This window comes from Microcebus murinus, chromosome 11 (assembly GCF_040939455.1).
Source record: "Microcebus murinus isolate Inina chromosome 11, M.murinus_Inina_mat1.0, whole genome shotgun sequence".
Classification (NCBI taxonomy): Eukaryota; Metazoa; Chordata; class Mammalia; order Primates; family Cheirogaleidae; genus Microcebus; species Microcebus murinus.
In genome coordinates, this window is record NC_134114.1 from 279974 (window position 1) to 301670 (window position 21697).

Sequence of the window (21697 nt, forward strand, 5' to 3'; positions counted from 1 at the left end):
CGTGCTGACGGGAGGCGCCCCGGCCTCTCCTGAGGGCGTTTCACCCTCACTCATGTCTACCTACTTTCTGACGCAGGTTTCTTAAGAGCCAGGGGACAGCACCAGGCCAGTGAGCAGGACAGGGCGGAGGAGGAGGGCGTGGGGTGGAGCTGTCTCGTGCGTTAGTCTCCAGCATGAAGGAGAAGGGGGCCTGAGGTGTTGCTGACCGACAGTGTCATCCAGGGAGAACCATCACACGCCAGCCTGGCCACAGTCTAAACCCTGTCCCAGGAGACGGAGTCCCCTGTGGATGCTCTAACACTGCTCAGCTCCCACCCTGGCCGCTTCCCTCAAGGGAAGAAAACGTCACTCGCCCCAGAGCCAGGAGTGTGGGGAACAGGCGGCAGGGCACTGGGGCTCAGGAAGCCCTTAGGACGTCCGGGCGGTCGGCACCTGGTACTACCACCAGTGCAGGAAAGCACCTTGAAAACGCTAAAGGTCTTTCCCCAAATCCACCAGACTAGACTCAGTCATGTGGGGTTTCTGATACCAAAATCTTGGCCATTCACAACAGTAAGAAACATCAAGCAAGCAAACTCAAATTTGAGAGTCACACGTCAATAACATGATTAGGCTCTAGTGTGAACCCGAAAAGACTAGCAAGACTAAAGTGACCCAGGCAGAACTATCTGACAAGTACGGCCCTGGGTTTCCCCAGCTGGCGGGGTGGGGGGTGCAGAGCAGAGGGGAGAACAGGACTCGGATGGACCAGGCGGGGCTCTCAATGTCTCTACTCAGCTCTACAAACAAAGACCAAGGGCCCCATGAGCCTCCCAGGACACGGCTGAGAAGCCCGTGAGGTACCTGGAAGACGATGGCGGGGAGCGTCGTCTGGTAGTACCCGTCCTGGTCGGCCTCAGGCTCCGTCTCCTTGGCCCAGTCTTTCTTATCTGTTTCTAGTGCTTTCCGCAGCCAGGCGATGATGTTGGACTAGAGCAGGTTCAGCATCGTGCAGAAAAGAAGAACAGAACAGGCGCCTCTGAGTCGTGCCAAGTGCCCTCTCTGCGCCGCACAGACCAGACTCCACACAGCGCCAGCATCCTTGCTCCCCAACAAAGAGGGGGCGGAGTGGGGACCTCCTGAGCCACCTCCATGGAGGGCAGCACCCAACCTATCTCTGTGGACTTTCACCAAAAGCCTCATCCAGACAGAGGGAGAACGGACCAGAGCTCCTGGATGCAGGTCCCACTGGCGGCTGAGGCTGCCGGTCAGAAGCACACGGACAAGCAGTGAACAAGTTCTGGCCCCACCAGGCAGCCCCTGCTCAGAAGCAGCAGCTTGACCAGCTCAGGCCCCAGGAGAAGACGGCTCCCCTTCCAGGGACAGCAGTCACTGCCCTGTCTTTGCCATCTGGCACGCAGGCTCCCCTCACTCTGTGATCACCCGTGTCACCAGCCTGCCCCTCAGTCCTGACTGCCACCCTCACCTGGACGCAGAGCCTAGCAGGCGCCACCCCACGTGGCCTGGGCCCGAAGATGGATCCCTCCTCCAGAGCCAAGTCCAGAGCAAAGGGCTGCTCCCCGCCTCTCATTGCAAATGCACGTCCCTCACCCTGCCTCCTTCTGCCCGCTGCTCAAAGCCCAGCCGACAGGTGCCAGCACAGTGGTTTCTAGGTGCGCAGGCCAGGCACTACTCACAGTGAGCGTGGACATGTACGTGTCGAGCAGCTCAGAGACCACGTGTGGGGAGAGCAGAGGCTCCAGGGTGCCAACATCCACTTCTGGGGCCAGTTCCACGTTCCCCATCATCTCCACACTATGAGGAAACCGAGAATAAGAACAACAGGCCCTGAGGGAGCCAGGAAGAATGTCCTCCAGTGAGTCTAAGTGCTGCTGTTTCTTCCCACGTGCAAACACCTACCATCCCGGAGGCCTCGGTATCCAGCCTTCCCACCACTCGGACACTTGGAAAAGGCAGCATGCCAGCAAGGAGCCCAGGGTGTTGGGCCCGTGATGGCCCCTTGCTGGCCATGCAGCCACTCGCCTCAAGCCCGGCCTCATCCCACTGTGCCGGCTTCACAGGGCCCCAGGGCCCAAATGCAGGAGAGAACTCCCAGGGTCTGGCAAACAGGAAGTGCTGCATGGACATGTTTAATTAATAGTCATGAGCCAGTGCAGCCAGCCCACTGCCTCTGGGGGTCCTCATCCAAATCAACCAAGCACAGATGGAAAACTTTTGGGAAAAATCAATAAAAATACAATAAAATGGAATACAAATTTAAAAACAATATAGTCTAACTACGTCCACCTGGCTAACACTGCAGTGGGCATTACGAGTGTCCCCGAGAGAATTTAAAGCACACGGGAGATGTGCATGGGGTTATGTGAAAATACTGCGCCATCTAGTGTCAGGGACTTGAGCCTCAGAGGACTCTGGTACCCAAGGGGGGCCTGGACCCAAATCCTTTCAATACTGAGGGACGACTGCACTGTGACTTGGAAAACAGAGCCACCGCAGTCACGACTCTGATCTCTGGATGATGACGACCAACACACAGAACACGTGACGTTCCTGATGGAAACGTCCGCGGAACCAGCAAAGCCGTGTTCAGCCTTCCGTGCAGACAGCAGGGAGCACACACCGCAGGTCAGAAAAAAGCTTTCGTAAGAAACAGTTAATATTTGTGGTTCGGTTCTTAAACATCAAAGGTTTGATCACTTAAGAAAATTCATGTCTTCTGCTGCTTTCCCTAAAGACGTACTAATATCTAGACCACCACCCAATAGTGTCACTAACAGCCAGTCCACCACCTGTAAGAAATCCAACACCTTCCTGAGTGCAGATGTGCTCTGTGAGACTCTGCAGGTGCACAAGGACTGCCTACCCAACCCAGATTCTTCCTGTCCCAAGAAGCCGACTCGGGGAGCAGACGTTTCCGTGGGGGGGGGGGGTGCCCGCCTGAGCGTCTGGCACAGCAGCGCGTCCTGGGCTGACGGGAAGAAGCTCGGAGTCAAGGCACAGACACCGCACGCCGCACAAACCCGTGGCCCATCTGGCGGCTGGAGCCCAGGCCAGCCTGGGACCTGGATTTGAACCCTGCCCACACTTGCAGGCCACAGCACCTGGCTACTCCTGTGTGCCTCGGTTTTCCCACCCTTAAGGAAGATCGGAGAAGATGATCACAAGACCTCCCACCTCCTAGGACGGTCACTGCGTGTCAGGCACAGCAAATGCCGAGCACAGATGATCACGACATCGCTGCCCCGCAGCTGTCTGGGGGCACAGTAAAGCCACAAGATCGTCACCTCTGGGTGACACTTCCTTTCTCTTCACATCCTCCTGTCCTCAAGTGCACAAACTCTCGACTGTAAGCAACCACCGGTAAACAACCAAACCTCACTGCTAAAAAAAGGAGGTTTCCTTAATTTCTCCACAGTAGTGACTTAATGGTGAAAAAGGAGAAAAATCCCAATACATTACTTAATACTGTTTTCTATCCACAAAACCATGCAAAATTAAAATAAATTACCACTTCAGCCACCTAACCTTAAAGAATTTCAGAATAACTCCACCACTGGCTCATTTTTTAAATGCTAACTCAATCAATTCATGCATGAAGTGGCTTGAGCTCCTTCACATGAAGTGACAAAGTCTCACGCTAAAATGCAAAAAGGATAATTGATTTTTCTAGGACCCTCTATGCTATAACTTTATTTTTGAAAGATTAACTGCTACAGTTTATTGGTGAAAAGAAACAAAACTTGGTGCTGCTAGAAGTTGGTAAGATGATGTTGGTGGTTTGTCCCCAGCAGGTGACTGTGCAGGTCACGGCCCCTCCGGGGACCACCTGTCCTCACCTGTAAGATGGGGCGAGAACACACCGGCCTCCTGGTGTCCGTGGGGAGACACGAGCCAGCCACAGCACGAACAGAAAACAGGCCCGGCACCGAGCTGCTCACCTTGACAGCGCCCAGACACGACGGCGCCCCACCCCGTGGGCTGGGCCCTGACTCAGTGCCCGGGTGCAGGGCACCTGCCCAGAGCTAAACACCATGCTGGACTATTTGGCAACTGTCTGTGGCAGGTTTTACACACAGGTTTCTACGTAAAAGGGAATGGAAGACGTAAACCCAGCTGTACCTCGTGTAAGTGTTCAGCACCCAGGTCAGGAGGCTCACGATCTCGTTGGCTTCCAGGTCCTCTGACGCAAGCTCCTGCATCCGCGTGCTCAGGGCTTGGTGGTACATGTTCAGGAGGTTTTTGAAAATCTCATAATGGGGCGGAAAACACTGAACCATCAGGTTTTTGGCAACGATGAGGTCATCCAGGACGTACTTCCGTATGATTTCCAGGTGGCGGACGAGCCACATCTTGTCCGACTCCCGGGTGTCTGCCTGTGTGCCCTCAATTCTCGTGGTCACGGTTCTCTCAAGGATGGCAAACATTTTCTCTTTCCAATTTTTGGGCCTCCCGGGAGGAACAAAACTGGTTTGCTTTTTTCTGTCAAGTATACGCCTGTCAATCTTTTCTTCCCTTTCAATGATCCTGACAACTGAGACCAGCAGGGTGGGGTCGCGGCGGACGGTGACCAGCGACCTCTGCAGCACCATCCACAGCTGCTTGGCCAGCTCGTCGGAGAGCCCCTGCGTGCTGCCGAAGTAGCTGTGGATGAGGGTCATGTCACGCGTGTTCCCGCTGTCCATGCGGTACTGCTCGTACATCAGCCCGTCCCGGGAGCACTCCAGGTCCATGAGCTTCCGGTGGGCTTGCAGGAGCGCCCCCTGCTCGATCAGGTCCTGCGTCTCCCTCACGATCTCGGGCACTAGGAGGGAGGTACAAGAGGGTACCATTAGAAAACAACACGTGAAAGGTCAGGTGTAGGATGGGGGGGGTAGCAGAGCAGGGAGCACCAGGGCACCGTCTCCCCACCTGGACGACAGCCCATCTGTCTGGTGTGACTATTTTGGAACTGTGGAGTCTATGGACAGCTATGACTGATAAATTGTGGTCAATTCTGGCCAATTTCAGCTCGCAACACAACAGCAGCAACCCACCCCCACCCTGCCCAGCCAGGCAGCTCTGCGGGTGCTCCACAGCAGCTGGCACAGCTCGGAGGAGCTGGCTGGTAAAAGCACCCTGTCCCCCCACACACACGGGATCTGTGCTCTGCTCACAGAGGCACCGATAGGTGGATGACCACTGCTGCATCTGCCCACACTGCCACAGGCCGTCCCTGCCTGGAATGACTTCCTCACCACCTCAACATATTCTTTGTCCCCTTTGAAAGCCAGGTGTTTAAGAATGGAGACATTCAATGGCAACTGCACATACAGAGGAAATTGAACATGCACAACCAAGCAAGGCACAGGCTCAGAGACCTGAGACGACCTTACATTCCCACCTTAGTCTGATCCCAGCACAGAGTCTACAACCCAAAAACAAAAATCAGCTCAACCAGGTAGGGAGAGAATTTGATTTCCAGAGTTACCACACTATTAGATTCAAATGTCCACACACAGAGAGAAGGATGGTCCATTCAAAGGAAACAAACCCTGAAAAATATCTGACAGCAGATCTACTAGACAAAGACTTTAAAACAACTGTTTAAAGATGCTCAAAGAACTAAAAGAAGATGTGAAGAAAGTAAACAATTCATGGAAAAAAGTAGAAATATCAATAGACAGAAAACCTAAAAATAAATCATAATGAAAATCTGGAGCAGATCAGCACAATAACTGAAATGAAACATTCTCCAAGGGATTCAAAGGCAGATCTGAGCCAGCAGAAGAAGAATTAGCACCTGTGAAGATAAGACAACCAAAATGATCAAGTACAAGGAACAGAAAGAGGAAAGAATGAAGAAAAGTGAACAGAGACCAACATCTGTATCATGGGATTTCTTGAAGGAGAAGAGAAATAGTCAGAGGGATTATTTGAATTAATAATGGCTGAAAACTTCCCCAATTGATGAAAGACATAAATACAAACATCCAAAAAGCTCGATGACCTACAAGCAGGACAAACTCAAAGAGACCCACACCAAGACACAAAATAATCAAACTTTTGAAGGAATTTTAAAAGCAGTAGCAGAGAAGCCACTTGTAACAAACAAGGGATCCTAAATAAGATTATCAGCGGATTTCTCAGAAGAAACTTTGGAGGACAGAGGCAGTGAGCTGATATAGTCATAATGCTAAAAGAAAAAAACTGCCACCTAAGAATCTTGTATTTAGCAAAATTGTCATGAGGAATATTAAGATGTTCCTAGACAAAAGGTGAGAGAACTCATTCCCACTAGACCCGCCCTACAAGAAATGCTCACAGGAGCCCTGCCGGTTGGCCTGGAAGGACGCCAGAGAGTGACTCAGTCACAGAAGAAATAAAGTTCTCAATAAAAGTAAATACACAGGCAATTATGAAACATGCTGTTACTGTAACTTTAGTTTTTAACTCATCTCTTTGTTTTCTATGTGATTTAAGACACTAACACATTTTTAAAATTAATCTTAAAACAAATAACACTGCAACTTTGGATTCTAACTCCATATTTTGTCCTCCACGTAATTTAAGAAACTAATGCATTAAAAAATTATTAGTCTATGTTTTTGGACATACAATGTATAAAGATGTAATTTCGTGAAATCAACCACCAAAAGGGAGTAAGAATGGAGCCACACAGGGACAGAGTTTTTGTATGTTATTGAAATTAAACTGATATACATTCAAAATGAACTAATATAACAGGATGTTAAATGTAATCTCTATGGTAATCACAAAGAAAATAGCTATAGTATATACATAAAAGAAACAAGAAGGGAATTAAAATATTTCACTACAAAAGAAATGAAAACCATAAAAGAATATAACACGGAAATGAGGGGCAAAAGCATTACGTGGCACACAGAAAACAAACAGCAAAATGACAAAAGTCTCTCCTTATCAGTAACTACTTTAATGTAAGCAGATTAAACTCTCAAATCAAAAGCAGATTAGAATGGATTAATTTAAAAAACATGATTCAACTATATGTGATACAAGAGACTGACCTTAGAACCAAAGACACAGATTGAAAGTGAAAGGATGGAAAAAGGTATTCCACATAAATAGTAATCAAAAGAGACCAGGGGTGTCTATACGAATATATACAAAGTGGACTTTAAATCAAAAAAAACTAACAAGAGACAAAGAAGGCTATAATATATTATATCATTAAAGATGAAACATTTGATTTTGAATCAAAAGTTTAGTTTGTTGTATCTCAAACCAGAAGCAGTGCAATTAATCAAAGTATGTGCCTAAACTACCCACGCGGTTTTGCCATCGTAATAGTAGCTTGTTTACGCCAGCAGCTAAGAAGGCTGGAGAGCGAATAGAGATGAAATCATGAAAGGCGTTTTCCACAGCTTGTTGAGAATTGAATATTCTTCCTTGCAAGAAGTGGTCCAAAGCCTGGAAGAAGTGGCAGTCAGTTGGTGCAAGGTCTAGTGAACACAGTGGATGAAAGAGAGTTTCCAAGTCCAGCCTCTACAGTTTGAGTAGCATTGTTTGTGTGACACGTGGTCTTGCAAGAGGACTGGCCTGTCTCTGTGGACCAATCTTGGCTGTTTAATCACAAGCATCCTCCTCATTTCATCCAATCGGTTGCATAGACACCCGCTGTAATCAACTGACCAGGTTTCATGAAGGTGTAATGGAAAATACCAGCCCTGGACCACCAGACACCATTAGCTTTTTTGATGAATATTTGGTTTTGGACTGTGTTTTGGCACTTCTTTCCCCCCCCTCCTACTTGGCACTTCATCTTTATCCAACCCTTGTGCTGAACGCTTGCAATTGCCAAAAAGAATCCATTTTTCATCACATAGGGTGTAGAAATGGTTCACCTTTACATTGTGACAGCAAAGAAGGCCAAGCTTCAAGATGATTTCTCTTCTGACACTTGTTTAATTCATGCGGTACCCATCTATCCAGTTTCTTTACCTTGCCCATTTGTTTTAATTGGACCACTGTGTTGGAATAGTAACATTAAATCTTGCTGCTAATTCACAAGTAGGTTGAGATGGACTCGCTTCCACTACAGCTTTCAGCTCATCATTGGTCTCAGGTCACCCACACGGCTCATTTTCAAGATTAAAATCACCAGAATAGATCTCAAACCATCAATGTACTATGAGGTCATTAGCCACATCCTTCCGAAACATTTTGTTGATATTTTGAGCTGTCTGCACTGCATTGGTTCCAAGAAGAAACTCACATTTGAAAATAACATGAATTTTTTACTTATCTATGGTTTCACAAAAACTGCTCTAAAATTTTTTTTGATCAAGGAGGGGATGGGTATATGCACACCTAATGGGTGTGGTGCAAATCATCTGGGGGATGGACAAGCTTGAAGCTCTGACTCGGGTGGGGCAAAGGCAGTATATATAACCTAAATATTTGTACGCCCGTAATATGCTGAAATTTAAAAAAAGATTTTAAAAAAAAGAAAAATAAATAATTTTCTGAAAGATAACAAGTCAAAACATGCATTTGAAAGAATGAAGGATATACCTTCACAATTAAAAAAAAAACAAGAAATGTCAAAGTGAAATGTCAGCGATATCAACTATCAAGCTTAGCAATTAAGGAAATCGGACACTCCATACTTAATAACCTAACATTAACAGACAGTTCAATCCAGCAAGCAGATGTAAAAGTATAAACATTTCTGCACTTACCCACAAACAGACCATCAAAATATATGAATAAAAATTTATAGAAAAAAACATAAAGTTCTATAATAATTGTTGGAGACTTCAATATCTTCCTCTCAATAAGGGATAGAACAAGCACACAGAAGATAAGTAAGGAAATACAGGACTTAACAATTAACCAACTAGGTCTAACAGACATATAAAGAACAATACCTAGCAACAATGGAATATACATTATCCTCAAGTGCACACCACATTCTCCAAGACAAACAATAGATCATGCCACAAATTAAATCTCAGATTTTTGAAAGCTAGATATCATACAAAGTATCTTCTCCAAATACAACAGATGAAGTCAGAAATCAATATCAGAAGGAAAACTGGAAAATTCACAAATGTGGAAAATAAACAACACACTCTTAACAATCAATTGGGCAAGGAAGAACTCATAAGGGAAATTTTTAAAAACTTAGAGAAAAATGAAAATGAAAACACAACACACTAAAATGCATGGGATGCAGCAAAAGCAAGCTATAGGGTAAACATGTAGCTAAAAATGCTTCCATTAAAAAAGAGAAAGACCTCAGCCCGGGCATGGTAACTCACGCCTGTAATCCTAGCACTCTGGGAGGCCGAGGCGAGCGGATTGCTCAAGGTCAGGAGTTCAAAACCAGCCTGAGCAAGAGCGAGACCCCATCTCTACTATGAATAGAAAGAAATTAATTGGCCAACTAATACATATAGAAAAAAATTAGCCAGGCATAGTGGCGCATGCCTGTAGTCCCAGCTACTCAGGAGGCTGAGGCAGTAGGATTGCTTGAGCCCAGGAGTTTGAGGTTGCTGTGAGCTAGGTTGACACCACAGCACTCTTGCCCAGGCAACAGAGACTCTGTCTCCAAAAAAAAAGAGAAAGACCTCAAATCAACGACCTAACAAGGAGATTTTTTTTTTTTTTTTTTGAGACAGAGTCTCACTTTGTTGCCCAGGCTAGAGTGAGTGCCGTGGCGTCAGCCTAGCTCACAGCAACCTCAAACTCCTGGGCTCGAGTGATCCTTCTGCCTCAGCCTCCCGGGTAGCTGGGACTACAGGCATGCGCCACCATGCCCGGCTAATTTTTTATATATATATCAGTTGGCCAATTAATTTCTTTCTATTTATAGTAGAGACGGGGTCTCGCTCTTGCTCAGGCTAGTTTTGAACTCCTGACCTTGAGCAATCCGCCCGCCTCGGCCTCCCAAGAGCTAGGATTACAGGCGTGAGCCACAGCGCCCGGCCCTAACAAGGAGATTTTAAAAAAGAACAAATACCCAAAGCTAGAAGGAAGAAAATAATAAAGATTAGAGCAGAGATAAACAGAGAATACAAAAACCCTAGAGAAAATCAAAACAAACAGAAAAGTTGGTTCTTTGAAAAGATCAACAAAACTGACAAACCTTTATCTTAGATGGACTAAGAAAAAGAAGATTCAAATAAAATCACAAATGCAAGTGGGGACAATACTATCCTACAGAAATAAAAAGGATTACAGGAGAGCACTATAAAAATTATGTATTAACAAATTAGATAACCTATATGAAATGGAACAAATTCCTAGAAAAACAAAACCTATCCACAAAGAAACAGAAAATCTGAACAGACCTATGGTGTGGAGACTGAGTCAGCATCCAAACTCTCCCAATATGAAAAACCCAGGACTCAACAGCTTCACTAGTGAATTCCCAAACATTCAGGAAAGAACGAATACCAACTCTTCTAACGCTTTTCCAAACCATGAAGAGGAAGGAACATATCCTCACTCATGCTGCGAGGTCAGCGTTCTCCCACTGCCAAAGCCGAAGACGCCACAGAAAGGAAAGCTACAGACCCGTGTCCCTGATGAACATGGATGTGACAGTCGCCAACAAAACACCAGCAAACGGAATTCAGCAGCATAGTAAAAGTTTGACACGTCATCACCAAGTGAGGTTTGGTCAACAAATGAAAATCAATCAATGTACTGCAGCACATCAACCGAAGGAAGGACAAAAATCATATCAAAATCTCAAGTGGTAGAGAAAAAGACTTTGACAAAATCTAACACCCTTTCCTGACAGATAAAAACACTCAACAAACTAGGAATAGAAAAACTACCTCAAAATAATAGGCAGGGTTGGGCACTGTGGCTCACGCCTGTAATCCTAGCACTCTGGGAGGTTGAGGGGCATGGATCGCTCAAGGTCAGGAGTTCGAAACCAGCCTGAGCAAGAGTGAGACCCTGTCTCTACTAAAAAATAGAAAGAAATAATTGGCCAACTAAAAATACATAGAAAAAATTAGCCGGGTATGGTGGCGCATGCCTGTAGTTCCAGCTACTCGGGGAGGCTGAGGCAGAAGGATCGCTTGAGCCCGGAAGTTTCAGGTTGTTGTGAGCTAGGCTGACACCACGCCACTCTAGCCTGGGCAACAGAGTGAAACTCTGTCTCAACAACAAGAAAAAAAAAAAAAAAAAAAAAAAAAGGAAAAAAAAGAAAATCTACTCCTAGCAAAAACCATAGATGTAACTCAGAATCCTCTGTCCATCAAGGGAAGAAAATCATTTTCAACCACTATGGAAAATATGTTAATTCCAGTTATGTGACATTTTGGTCATCAGTCATCAGTTTTACAAGACTGAAAGGAAATGTAATGAGTCCACAGGAGAGAAATCAACCAGAGAGACGCCAGCTGAGTGTCGGAGGAGACCAGGGTGTGGCAACTTTGTTCTGACTCTAGGCAGCCAACAGTCACCAGAAAGAGCTACTTCCTGAGCAGCCATGGAGACGGCAGTACTGTGCCAGCTGTGGTGGCCCTGCACGTGGTCCTGCGTGCCACGCCCGTGGAAGACAGGCACGCACAAAGCAACAGCAGCTTGAGATGCTCGACAACGCAGCGGCTGAAGCATAAAAGGGGTCCAGGAGAGTGTGGGGTGCACAGGACACAGGTCACCAAGGTGCACTGCGTGGAAGCAAGACCACCCACCCCAAATTACACGTGGCCTCATGAGCCAAGCAGGGTTTGGCTTCAGGGTTACAGACAATTCGGCCATGGCCAGTGTAGGTGAGTCCCAGGGCTCAGGGGCACGTGGTGACTGCTGACATGGCATGCTGGGGAGGGAGACATGCAACGGAGATGTTACAACGAGATGGAAAGAACCTGCCAAGAGACCAGAGACCAGGACACAGACAAAGAAGGCGTCAGACTATGCCAAGGTGCTTTTTGGGAGCTTGAAGGGTGGTGGTGACCCTGCCAGAGAGAGGGCCCAAGGGGAGAGATGGGCTGGGGGAGGCAGAAGAGGAGTGTGAGGCATGTGAGCACCACGCCAGCTGCCCCGTTCACAGGGCCACTGCTCCCAAAGACCCCAGCTCCTTCAGGCTCCTGTACACACAGCCTCACGCCACGCAGGACGGGGCTCCCCCGCGCTTAGAACTGCAAGACTCTGCAAGTGTGCCTTACCTGCTAACTCATCACTGCCACCCAGGTCAAAAGACACTGAGCAGGCAGAAATCAGACCCACTGTCCAGGGGGGGAGAGGACCACAGATGTGGAAACTGCCTGTCTCCTGCTCACAGGCTCTAGTGGATCAAGGAAAACCAGTGTGAGCCACGAGCATGAGCGCCGTGAGGCCGTCAGCGCAGGTTTCGCGGCTGCCACGCTAATAACTGCCGTACCTGAGAAGATGTTCTTGAGGTTCTCCACGGCAGCGGCCAGCTGGCTGTGCTGCACCACAGCGTCCTTCACGTCCCGCAGGCTCTCAATGGTGTTGATGCTGCGCCTCCAGTCCTTGCTGACATCGGCCAGCGAGCGCTGGATGTCCCCGACGTCCTTCAGGGCGTTGTGGAGCTGGCTGAGGCCCGTGCGCACGCCGTCCAGCTGCGACTGGATCGCGGCCTGAGGGGACATGCAGAGGTGAGCAGAGGCGCTCTGCTTCCTGAAGAACAGATCTTCCCCAGGAGGCCGAGTCAGAAAACAGCCACAGAGTAGCAGGAAAGAGTAAATACTCAGAAAAAACAAAATAAAATTAACAAGGATTTGACTGATTCATAAGAGAACTTTTCCTTGTTTTCTTCACTGCTGCCTGGGAACAGAATAATTATGCATTTCATTGCTTTGCTGAGGAAACTTCATAACACTCCTCGTCTAGTCCCATACCTAGAGGTAGTGGACGTCACTGCAGGCGTGCCTGGGGTCCACGGCCACTCTGAGATGGTGCCTTTAGGATACCACCCACGTCCTCCTTGGGTAGCACTCAGTTTCCAAGGGGGCCTTATCTAGGCAGAGAAAACCCTCAGGACTTTTTCCTCAACTTGAGGGGTTGGTTTGCATCTGCTTAGCCAGAACCGGACCCAGCTCAGGGGCAGCTGGCCCCGCCGCACAGAGCTGGGACCTCTGAGACACAGACTCACTCTGGGCCAGCCAGATGCCACCCAGCGAGCTGCATGGTCAGAGGCAAGAGGCATGAAGGACGGCAGCAGATGGATGGGACAGCGAGTCAAAGACCGGCAGCACAGTGGATGCCAGCAGCACTGTCCACCAGGGTCCAAGTGCATTTAAAAATAGTTAACTATCATCATAACAGACCACTCAAGGTTCTAACTCACGACTGATCACTCTTAATCTCACAAGTTTTTAGAAAGATAAAACCAAAAATTCAGGCTAAAAGTGTAGCAGGTCCAAACTGTTTGATTAACATGAACCTACTGTCTCAAAGTAGTACAAATGCACCTTTGGATGCCTCGTCAGTACAATTGAATGACCCCCCCACCTTCCACCCCATCAAGCCTGCTGTCACCTGCCTGCTGCCACTGCTTTTAAGTGGAGAGGTGACCTTGTCACCCTATCAGTGATCATGAACTTTCCCCAGAGGCATTCTCTTAATTCCCAAAGCCATTCTGCTACATGTCAACTTTAGCAAGTCGTGCCTTTAACATTTTAGAGTTACACTGAGTATGTATATTTCAGTAAAAACTCACCACTTTATGTCAGTAAGTTGAAAGCCAATCCAAATTATAAAATACCCCGAGAAAGAGTGATTTTCTTCCCTGTCTCCCTCACACACACGCTCAATAAACATGTCTACCTTTCCCCTCCTTCCTGTTCCAGGAGACCATAATGCCCAGCACATGGTCAGCCCAGGACAGCATATGTTAAACTGAGCTAAACAAAATGTTCTCTAGTGGTGTTCTGTTCAACAGCTTTAAGTAAAGTAAGAGTACTTATTATTCTTCTAGTATTGTCAAAAGAGTAAAATGAGGCTGGCATGGCGGCTCATGCCTATAATCCCAGCACTCTGGGAGGCTGAGGTGGGTGGATTGCTTGAGACCAGGAGTTCAAGCTCAGCCTCGGCAACCCAGTGAGACCCTATCTCTACAAAAGTATTTTTCTTTTGTAGAAACGTGGTGTACTGCCTGTAGTCACAGCTACTTGGAAATGTGAGGCAGGAGGATCACTTCAAACTCAGGAGTTCGAGGCTTCAATGAGCTATTATGCCACTGTACTCCATCCTGGGTGAAAGAACGAGACCCTGCCTCTAAAAATAACATAATATAACATAACATAAGTTAAATGGACGTTTCCAGGTTGCTTAAAAAGATTATTCCCTTGCTGTTTTCAGTAATTCCACAGTCGTCTTTGTAAATCTGTTGACTGGTGATATATTGTTGAAAGGGCTGCTAAGTAAAGTTCAGCTCAGCTTCCTCCCACATCATCACAAAATCTAACTTAGCAAAATCATCATGACAACATCAGGCAGGAACCCAAAATGCAAGATAAATGGCTCTGTCCTGCCCAGGAAGTGAAGAAGTGACCTCTCCGGTCTCCTACCTTCAATCTGGCCTCCACAGAGGCCTTCTTCCGTGCCTCTCTTCTACGATACTGCTCCACTTTGTCCAGCTGGTCCGGGCGCTGAAGCATCCCAGCAACCCTCTGGACGGCTGTCGCAACAGCCTCACGGTCTGTCTCCTTCATGGTCAAAACGCAGGTGGAATCTCCGTGCCTGTCATGCTAGAGATAGTCTGTGTGCACAGGAGGGAGAGGGCTTTACGGAGGTGGAAATGTTAGGTACAAACAACCCCCCTAAGAGTCAGTTGATCATAACGGAGCTATGAGAGTGTTTGAGAACATCGTTAATCCAGTCCACCTGAAAGAAAGCTGAACTAGGATTAAGAACTCAAGAGAATATGCAAACCTTCGGAACTCAAATATGGAGAGGCTGTAGCTTTAAGAGGACAAGAAGGGGCATTTCCCAGGCCTGAGAGATATGAACACATGGAGGACACCCCAGACCCACCTCAGAGTCACTCTCTAGGGCACTTCCTTCCCCTAGACAGTGCCACCTTCTCACCCTGGAGCCTTCCCTCAATCCCTGGCCATGCCTGTGCGCAGCCACTAGCACCCTCAGTGAGGACAGGACACAGCACAGCACCTGTCTCACCTCTCCCAGCACCAGTCCTATGATTCCCAGCAAAAATCACTACTGCCTTGTGTATACAAAATTCCATTTCATACTTTTTTAACAGCCCTAGAAAACAGAGTGTATGTCCTCCTTTTCTCATGTATGCTCGGACACCAGGCAGCGTGCCTTCACTCCTAGCACCACCATCACCCCAGCGTGGGCTGAAGCGGCTACCTGGTGAACACCTGGCAAACGAGGGCAGTGGAAAAACATGCATTCCCTTTGACTTTATGCAATTTCTGTTTTCAAGGATACAAGAAAGACCCCTCTTCTCCCAGAATTTTTCATTTATCCCCATTCCCACAGGCTTTCTGAAAAACACTGAAAACCTGTGGTGGATTTCTGCAAAATAATTTCTGTCTATGCAAGATCTCTCCTTCCACTTCTCTTTCAAATAGAACTGTTTTGCAACCACTACCTTTCTCCTTTTTTCTATGAGTACAAAAGTATGTATACCGATGTAGACTATCTGGACAGGACAGAAAAATACAAAGATGCCAGAGGCAACCACCTTTAATCCCACCCTCCAAGGGCAACCACTTCTGACAGGGCCGTTTCCTCCCAGTTTTTTTCTTTGCATATCTTTTCAAGTTGAGACCCCACTGCTGCATGTGTGGTACTTGCATGCGTTCATTTCTTGTTTTGCTCTGACATGTAATCCTCAGCATTTCCACTGACACTGAAACCTGTACTTTGATTAAAAGGCTGGACCATAACCAAGAAGTGGACATCTAAGCATTCTGCTAGTGCACCCAGCAAGATCATCTGACCCTCCCCAAGGCTGGAGTTAAGTGTCAGGCTCTCAGACCAGCCTTTCTGGGTGGAAATGGAACAAAGCCAGATGCTAATAGAATCTTCTATGGCCGACAACTCTCCTTGGAACCAGAACAGAGGAATCTACTCCAATGAGGGGAAAAGGAAAAATCTGAAGGAATGGAAAACACAGGGAAGCGAGGTTTCCATCACAGCCTGATGACTGTCAGATCTCCGGCCACAGGAGCAAAAGGGGAACTCTGAGGCCATCAACAGACCCAGGTCTAACCCCTTCCGGGCCTTTTCTGACTTTTCGCCCGGCGCTGGCTCAGCAGTGTGCGCCTCTCCACCGAGGGACAACCGGCATAGGTGGGAGGGGCACGGGGGGGAACGGGCACGGAGAAAAGGGGGCACAGGGGAAAGGACATGGGTACCGGGGAATGGACACGGGCACAGAGAAGACGGGGCACGGGGACACTGTGTGGCACGAGGGGGAGGGGACTCGGGCGCGGGAGGCGGCACCGCACAGGGTTCCGAACGGCCTGGCGGCCCCCACGCCCGCAGGCCCTGCCCTGCCCCGGCGCCGCCCTGGGCCACGGGACACCGGAGGGAGACAGAGAGAAAGAAAGAGACAGAGAGACAGAGAGAGAGACCGAGGGCGGCGACCACCGCCCGGGGAGCGCCGTCGCCTCCTCACCGTCTGCCCTGCTGCTGCCTCTGGGGGCCCGGCCGGAAGTGGGCGTCGCGCGGACACTTCCTCTTCCGGAGACCAGACCGGAAGGGCGGGGCCTGGGCATACCGAGCGGGAGGTTCCTGCCCACTGGAGCCCTGTGACCCCCTCGGTTTGGCGTAGAAGGATTCCCTCCCTACAGTGGCTCTGTGACCCCCTCAGGTTGGGGGGTTCCCGGCCCACTCGGGCCCTGTGACCCACCTCGGGTGGGGCGGGGTCCACTGGGGCCCAGTGACCGCAGGGCGGGTGTGGGCTGGGGGTCCCTGCCCACCGGACCCTGTGACGCCCTGGCGGGGGCGGGCTGGAAGTCCTTGCCCACTGGGGCCTAGTGACCCTCGGGCGGGTGTGGGCTGGGGGTCCCTGCCCACCGGACCCTGTGACGCCCTGGAGGGGGCGGGCTGGGAGTCCTTGCCCACTGGGGCCCAGTGACCCTCGGGCGGGGACGGGGAATGAGTCCCTGCCCAGTGACCCCCCCCCGCGGGGCCGGGGAGGGGGGGTCCCCGCACACTGGGGCCCAGTGACCCTCGGGCGGGGACGGGGAATGAGTCCCTGCCCAGTGACCCCCCCCGCGGAGCCGGGGAGGGGGGGGTCCCTGCACACTGGGGCCCAGTGACCCACTCCCTGGCGGTGGCTGGGAGGGGGGGTCCCTGCACACTGGGGCCCAGTGACCCACTCCCTGGCGGTGGCGGGGAGGGGAGTCCCTGCACACTGTGGCCCAGTGACCCACTCCCTGGCGGTGGCAGGGAGGGGGGGTCCCTGCACACTGTGGCCCAGTGACCCACTCCCTGGCGGTGGCAGGGAGGGGGGGTCCCTGCACACTGGGGCCCAGTGACCCACTCCCTGGCGGTGGCGGGGAGGGGAGTCCCTGCACACTGTGGCCCAGTGACCCACTCCCTGGCGGTGGCGGGGAGGGGGGTCCCTGCACACTGGGGCCCAGTGACCCACTCCCTGGCGGTGGCGGGGAGGGGGGGTCCCTGCACACTGGGGCCCAGTGACCCACTCCCTGGCGGTGGCGGAGAGGGGGGTCCCTGCACACTGGGGCCCAGTGACCCCCCCTGGCGGTGGTGGGGAGGGGGGTCCCTGCACACTGGGGCCCAGTGACCCCCCCCTGGCGGTGGCGGGGAGGGGGGTCCCTGCATACTGGGGCCCAGTGACCCCCCCTGGCGGTGGCAGGGGGGGGGTCCCTGCACACTGGGGCCCAGTGACCCACTCCCTGGTGGTGGCAGGGAGGGGGGGTCCCTGCACACTGGGGCCCAGTGACCCACTCCCTGGCAGTGGCGGGGAGGGGGGTCCCTGCACACTGGGGCCCAGTGACCCACCCCCTGGTGGTGGCGGGGAGGGGGTCCCTGCACGCTGGGGCCCAGTGACCCCTGGGCGAGGGTCCCTGCCTCAGGGCTGCTTTCCACAGACAGAAGCACAGCCGGGCGGCCACACAGACCTGGCACACACGGGCGAGGCCGGCGCAGGTGCGGGAGCCGCGCTGCCAACTGCTGCCCCGCAAACCAGCGGAAACCACAGCCTGGGGATCAGCTGGCTGACCCTGACTTTATCATTTTAGCTTTACCTTCTAATATCTGAAAATTAGCAAAAAGTCGAGCAATGAAAAAAATGTAAAGAAAAAGTAAAAACTTAAAAATTACGTTTGAAATTAAAACTGTAGGGACATTTTGAAACTGATGAAGAAAAATTTGCCAAAATTACCAAAGCTTTTAGAACTATTACTTCAAAATGTAGCAACATTTAATATTATGAAAGAGACCTACACTGTCTATGTCTGGTGCTCAATTTGGATGTTAAGACGCCCGGTAACCTCCTGGATCAACCAGGCTGGTTAGGTAGGATGCTGTATTAGAGGAATTTAGTTGTTTTTCTTTACCACTGAAGAAAACAAAACATTGGTTAAAAATATTTCCTGACTTCTGTTTTCAAATAATTGAGAAGCCTCCTATGAAACACCTGGGAATACTGGATGAATGTACAGCACAGGTGTGTTCAAAGCAAGCAAGGAAATGAGCAGGGGCAGAAGCAGAGCGGAGAGAGGACCCCCACAGCAGAGGGCCTCGCTGTCCTGGAGCAGGCAGGGGACGGGGGCTGGGGGAGGCGTCTCAGGGGTTGGGTTTTTACACCTAGGCAGGATGGAGGATGAAGCTAAGGCTCCCGGCAGGTGGGGTATAGACTGAGACTCCGGCGCAAGTCTGGATGCTCAAAGGGGTGCATCCCCAGTGAAAGGGTGGATCTGGAAAAAAGGAAAACTTCTCTGGAGTGCTGAGGATGACCAGGAGGCTTGCCTGGCTCTGTCAGGGCCCTCGGGCTGGGGAAGGCAACCAGAGAACACACAGCTCAGGTGTGCTCTTCACCTGGGTGTAGCCCTTCGTCCTCATCTTTGACAGGAGCAAACTTGAGAGGGAGGGAAGGGAAAAGCACCGAAGCGTCCGAAATCCCAGCCTTGTTCTGGGAGGATAGAAATCCTGATTAGCTCCAGCTCAGGCGTTGCTAATGTGCGCATTAAGGATAGCCACTAAAGAAACAGAAACAGAATTGTAGCTTCCAAAGGAAGAGAGGCAACAGGTGGATCCACAGAGACATGATGGAGGAAGATGAAGCAACGCTTGGTGAGATGAAGCTGTGTGTGTCCCAGCTCCACGTGAGCATCTAGCCCCACACATGCCTCAGCAGGGACCAGGGTGGAAGAGTCACGTGATGGCGTGGAAATGAGGTGGGGGTGGGGTGGTAGGGGAGAGGGGATGGGATGGGCCAAGGTGGGGCCACAGGGGCATGAGCAGCTGGGTTAGCCAAGCAGACGAGGGCTGGCCTGGTCTCCCCTGGGAGGACATGGGAGTCTCAGGGCAGCAACCAGGATGTCACTGGGACAGGTTTGGGGACAGTGTCCTGCAGGTTGTGGAGGAGGCCTGGACAGGGCTGCCCTTACAGCCAGGGGCAGATTCGGGCTCCTTGGGTCACAGGAGGGGACTCTGCCCAGGCGATGACCCCTGCCCCATCTCCATACACCCGTCGTCCACTCGAGGTGCACTCAGCTCTGCCTTCCTAGCCACTTCCAGGACAGACTGGGTCTGGGGTGTCCTGAGAGCACCCAGGCAGGTCCCCAGCCCTCCGTGAGGGGGGCCACCGCAAGGACGTGGCCAGGTGGTAACTCCTCCATGAAACTTTTGGCTCTAGAGAGCTTTTTAAACTTTTATTACTGCCTTCTGTTTAGTGGTGGAGGACTAGCTTAGAATGCAAATTAAGATATGCATTTAAAGGAAAATAAAGTGACTTCATTTGGAAAATCAAGTAGACATTTCCATTCACACTGAACACATTAACATATCATGTATTTTACATCGATATTGTAAATTTCATACAAATGACAGTATAAGAAATATATTTGAGAGCTCTTTGGAAAGGCACTGAGAAACCAGTGGAGTTACATTTATAGTGCATCAGTTTTAAAAATTCAATAAGTTGGTCTAGACATTGAAAACTTTTTTCTAGTAGAAACTGCAAAAATATAATTTGTGTTCATCTTCTCCCTTCGGTCCCATTCCCACATTGTATTTTAACACATTTTCAGCTATACAGGCAAAAGCTACATGCAAAAGAAAAACATAAATCTGTCATTAGTACTAACAGTGACATTTTAGAGCACAAATTACCACATCTGCACCTCCTACATTCCATCATCATCTACCCCACACAATTTTTCAGGAGGGTCACGGTCATAAAACAACAAAAGTGCTGATTTAGGGATTTGTGTTGCCAAGGAGGGGACCTGGGACACCGTGCTGGCCCACCGGCTCAAGGGCCGCAGCCGGGTTGCCCAACATGCCAGACCCGCAGAGTTGATGCCAGACACTGAGCTCAGCTCCACAAAGCACAGCCCGTCGGAGAGCAGGCGGACACTCAGTGGTGCCTGTCACCCCAGGGGGGCGTGGACGGGGCACGTCTGAGGGTCTGGGGGTGAAGGCAGGACGCTGCAGAGTGGCCTTGGGGCAGAGGCCGCTGTCCCTGCTTCCCAGGGCACAGCTCTCCCTTGACGGCACTCAGGGTCCGGGTGCAGCTGGCAGGCACGCGAGGACCTCTCTGGATGCCAACTCCTGGGTCTGGAGTTTTTCCCTGTTACACCCACTGGTTCCAGGACACGCGAGGCATGTTACACACGTGCCTGCATATGGCTGAGACAGGAAGAGCAGGGGCCACTCTCAGGGACGCAGGTGACACTTCAGCTGAGGGAGATGTGGAGGGCCAAGCTCTAGGATGCAGGAATGCCCAGAGCGGCACATGTCGCTCGGTGGTTCTCTTTTTTTTTTTTTTTTTTTTTTGAGACAGAGTCTCACTTTTGTTGCCCGGGCTAGAATGCCATGGGTCAGCTTAGCTCACAGCAACCTCAACCTCCTGGGCTCAAGCTCCTCCTGCCTCAGCCTCCTGAATAGCTGGGACTACAGGCATGTGCCATCATGCCTGGCTAATTTTTATGTGTGTGTGTGTGTGTGTGTGTGTGTGTGTGTGTGTGTGTGTGTGTATTTCCTTGGCCAATTAATTTCTTTATAGTAGAGATGGGGTCTCGCTCTTGCTCAGGCTGGTTTTGAACTCCTGACCTTGAGCAATCCACCCGCCTCGGCCTCCCAGAGTGCTAGGACTACAGGTGTGAGCCACCGCGCCTGCCCTGTTCTGTTCTTGCAGGACACTGCGGGTCTGATTATTAACGAAGACCTTCCGTGGTCAGGAGCTGTGCACTGGTTAGAGCAGGATGGAAGGGGGAAGGTTCTGAAATTAGACCCTGTGTCTTAAGGACAAAATCCATAAATGCCCAGAGAGCAAAGGTACACTGTGGCCAGTGCAGGAACCGGTAAAGACGGGACTCTGCACCAGCTTGGGCAAGAGTGGGAAGCCACCTCCCCACAGGTGGCTAGTCCCCAGGTGATCTGCAGGTGGCTGGTCCCCAGGAGGCTGGTCCCTGAGGGTGGCTGGTCCTCAGGAGGCTGGTCTGCAGGTGGTTGGTCCCAGGTGGCTGGTCTGCAGGTGGCTGGTCCCTGAGGGTGGCTGGTCCTCAGAGGGCTGGTCTACAGGTGG

At 50.4% G+C, this 21697-nt stretch overlaps 1 protein-coding gene and 1 long non-coding RNA gene across 2 annotated transcripts in view; one reads left to right on the forward strand and one right to left on the reverse strand.

Annotated features, from left to right (window-relative positions):
• EXOC3 (exocyst complex component 3) overlaps window positions 1–16663 on the reverse strand; it is a 28092-nt gene extending 11429 nt beyond the window's left edge. Inside the window, exons 1-6 of the mRNA XM_012774151.2 lie at window positions 16595–16663; window positions 14514–14704; window positions 12362–12581; window positions 4120–4801; window positions 1677–1794; window positions 844–969 (exon numbers count right to left, since the gene is read on the reverse strand). Of these exons, the coding sequence (XP_012629605.1) occupies window positions 844–969; window positions 1677–1794; window positions 4120–4801; window positions 12362–12581; window positions 14514–14657 (1290 nt within the window). The 5' untranslated portion in view covers window positions 14658–14704; window positions 16595–16663. The remainder of the gene's footprint in view (window positions 1–843; window positions 970–1676; window positions 1795–4119; window positions 4802–12361; window positions 12582–14513; window positions 14705–16594) is intronic.
• A 4-nt stretch (window positions 16664–16667) lies between these two features.
• Window positions 16668–18304, forward strand: LOC109731303 (uncharacterized). The gene is made up of 2 exons (XR_002224913.2): window positions 16668–16789; window positions 18036–18304. It is a non-coding gene; the product is annotated as an uncharacterized LOC109731303 (long non-coding RNA).
• Window positions 18305–21697: the final 3393 nt, after the last annotated feature.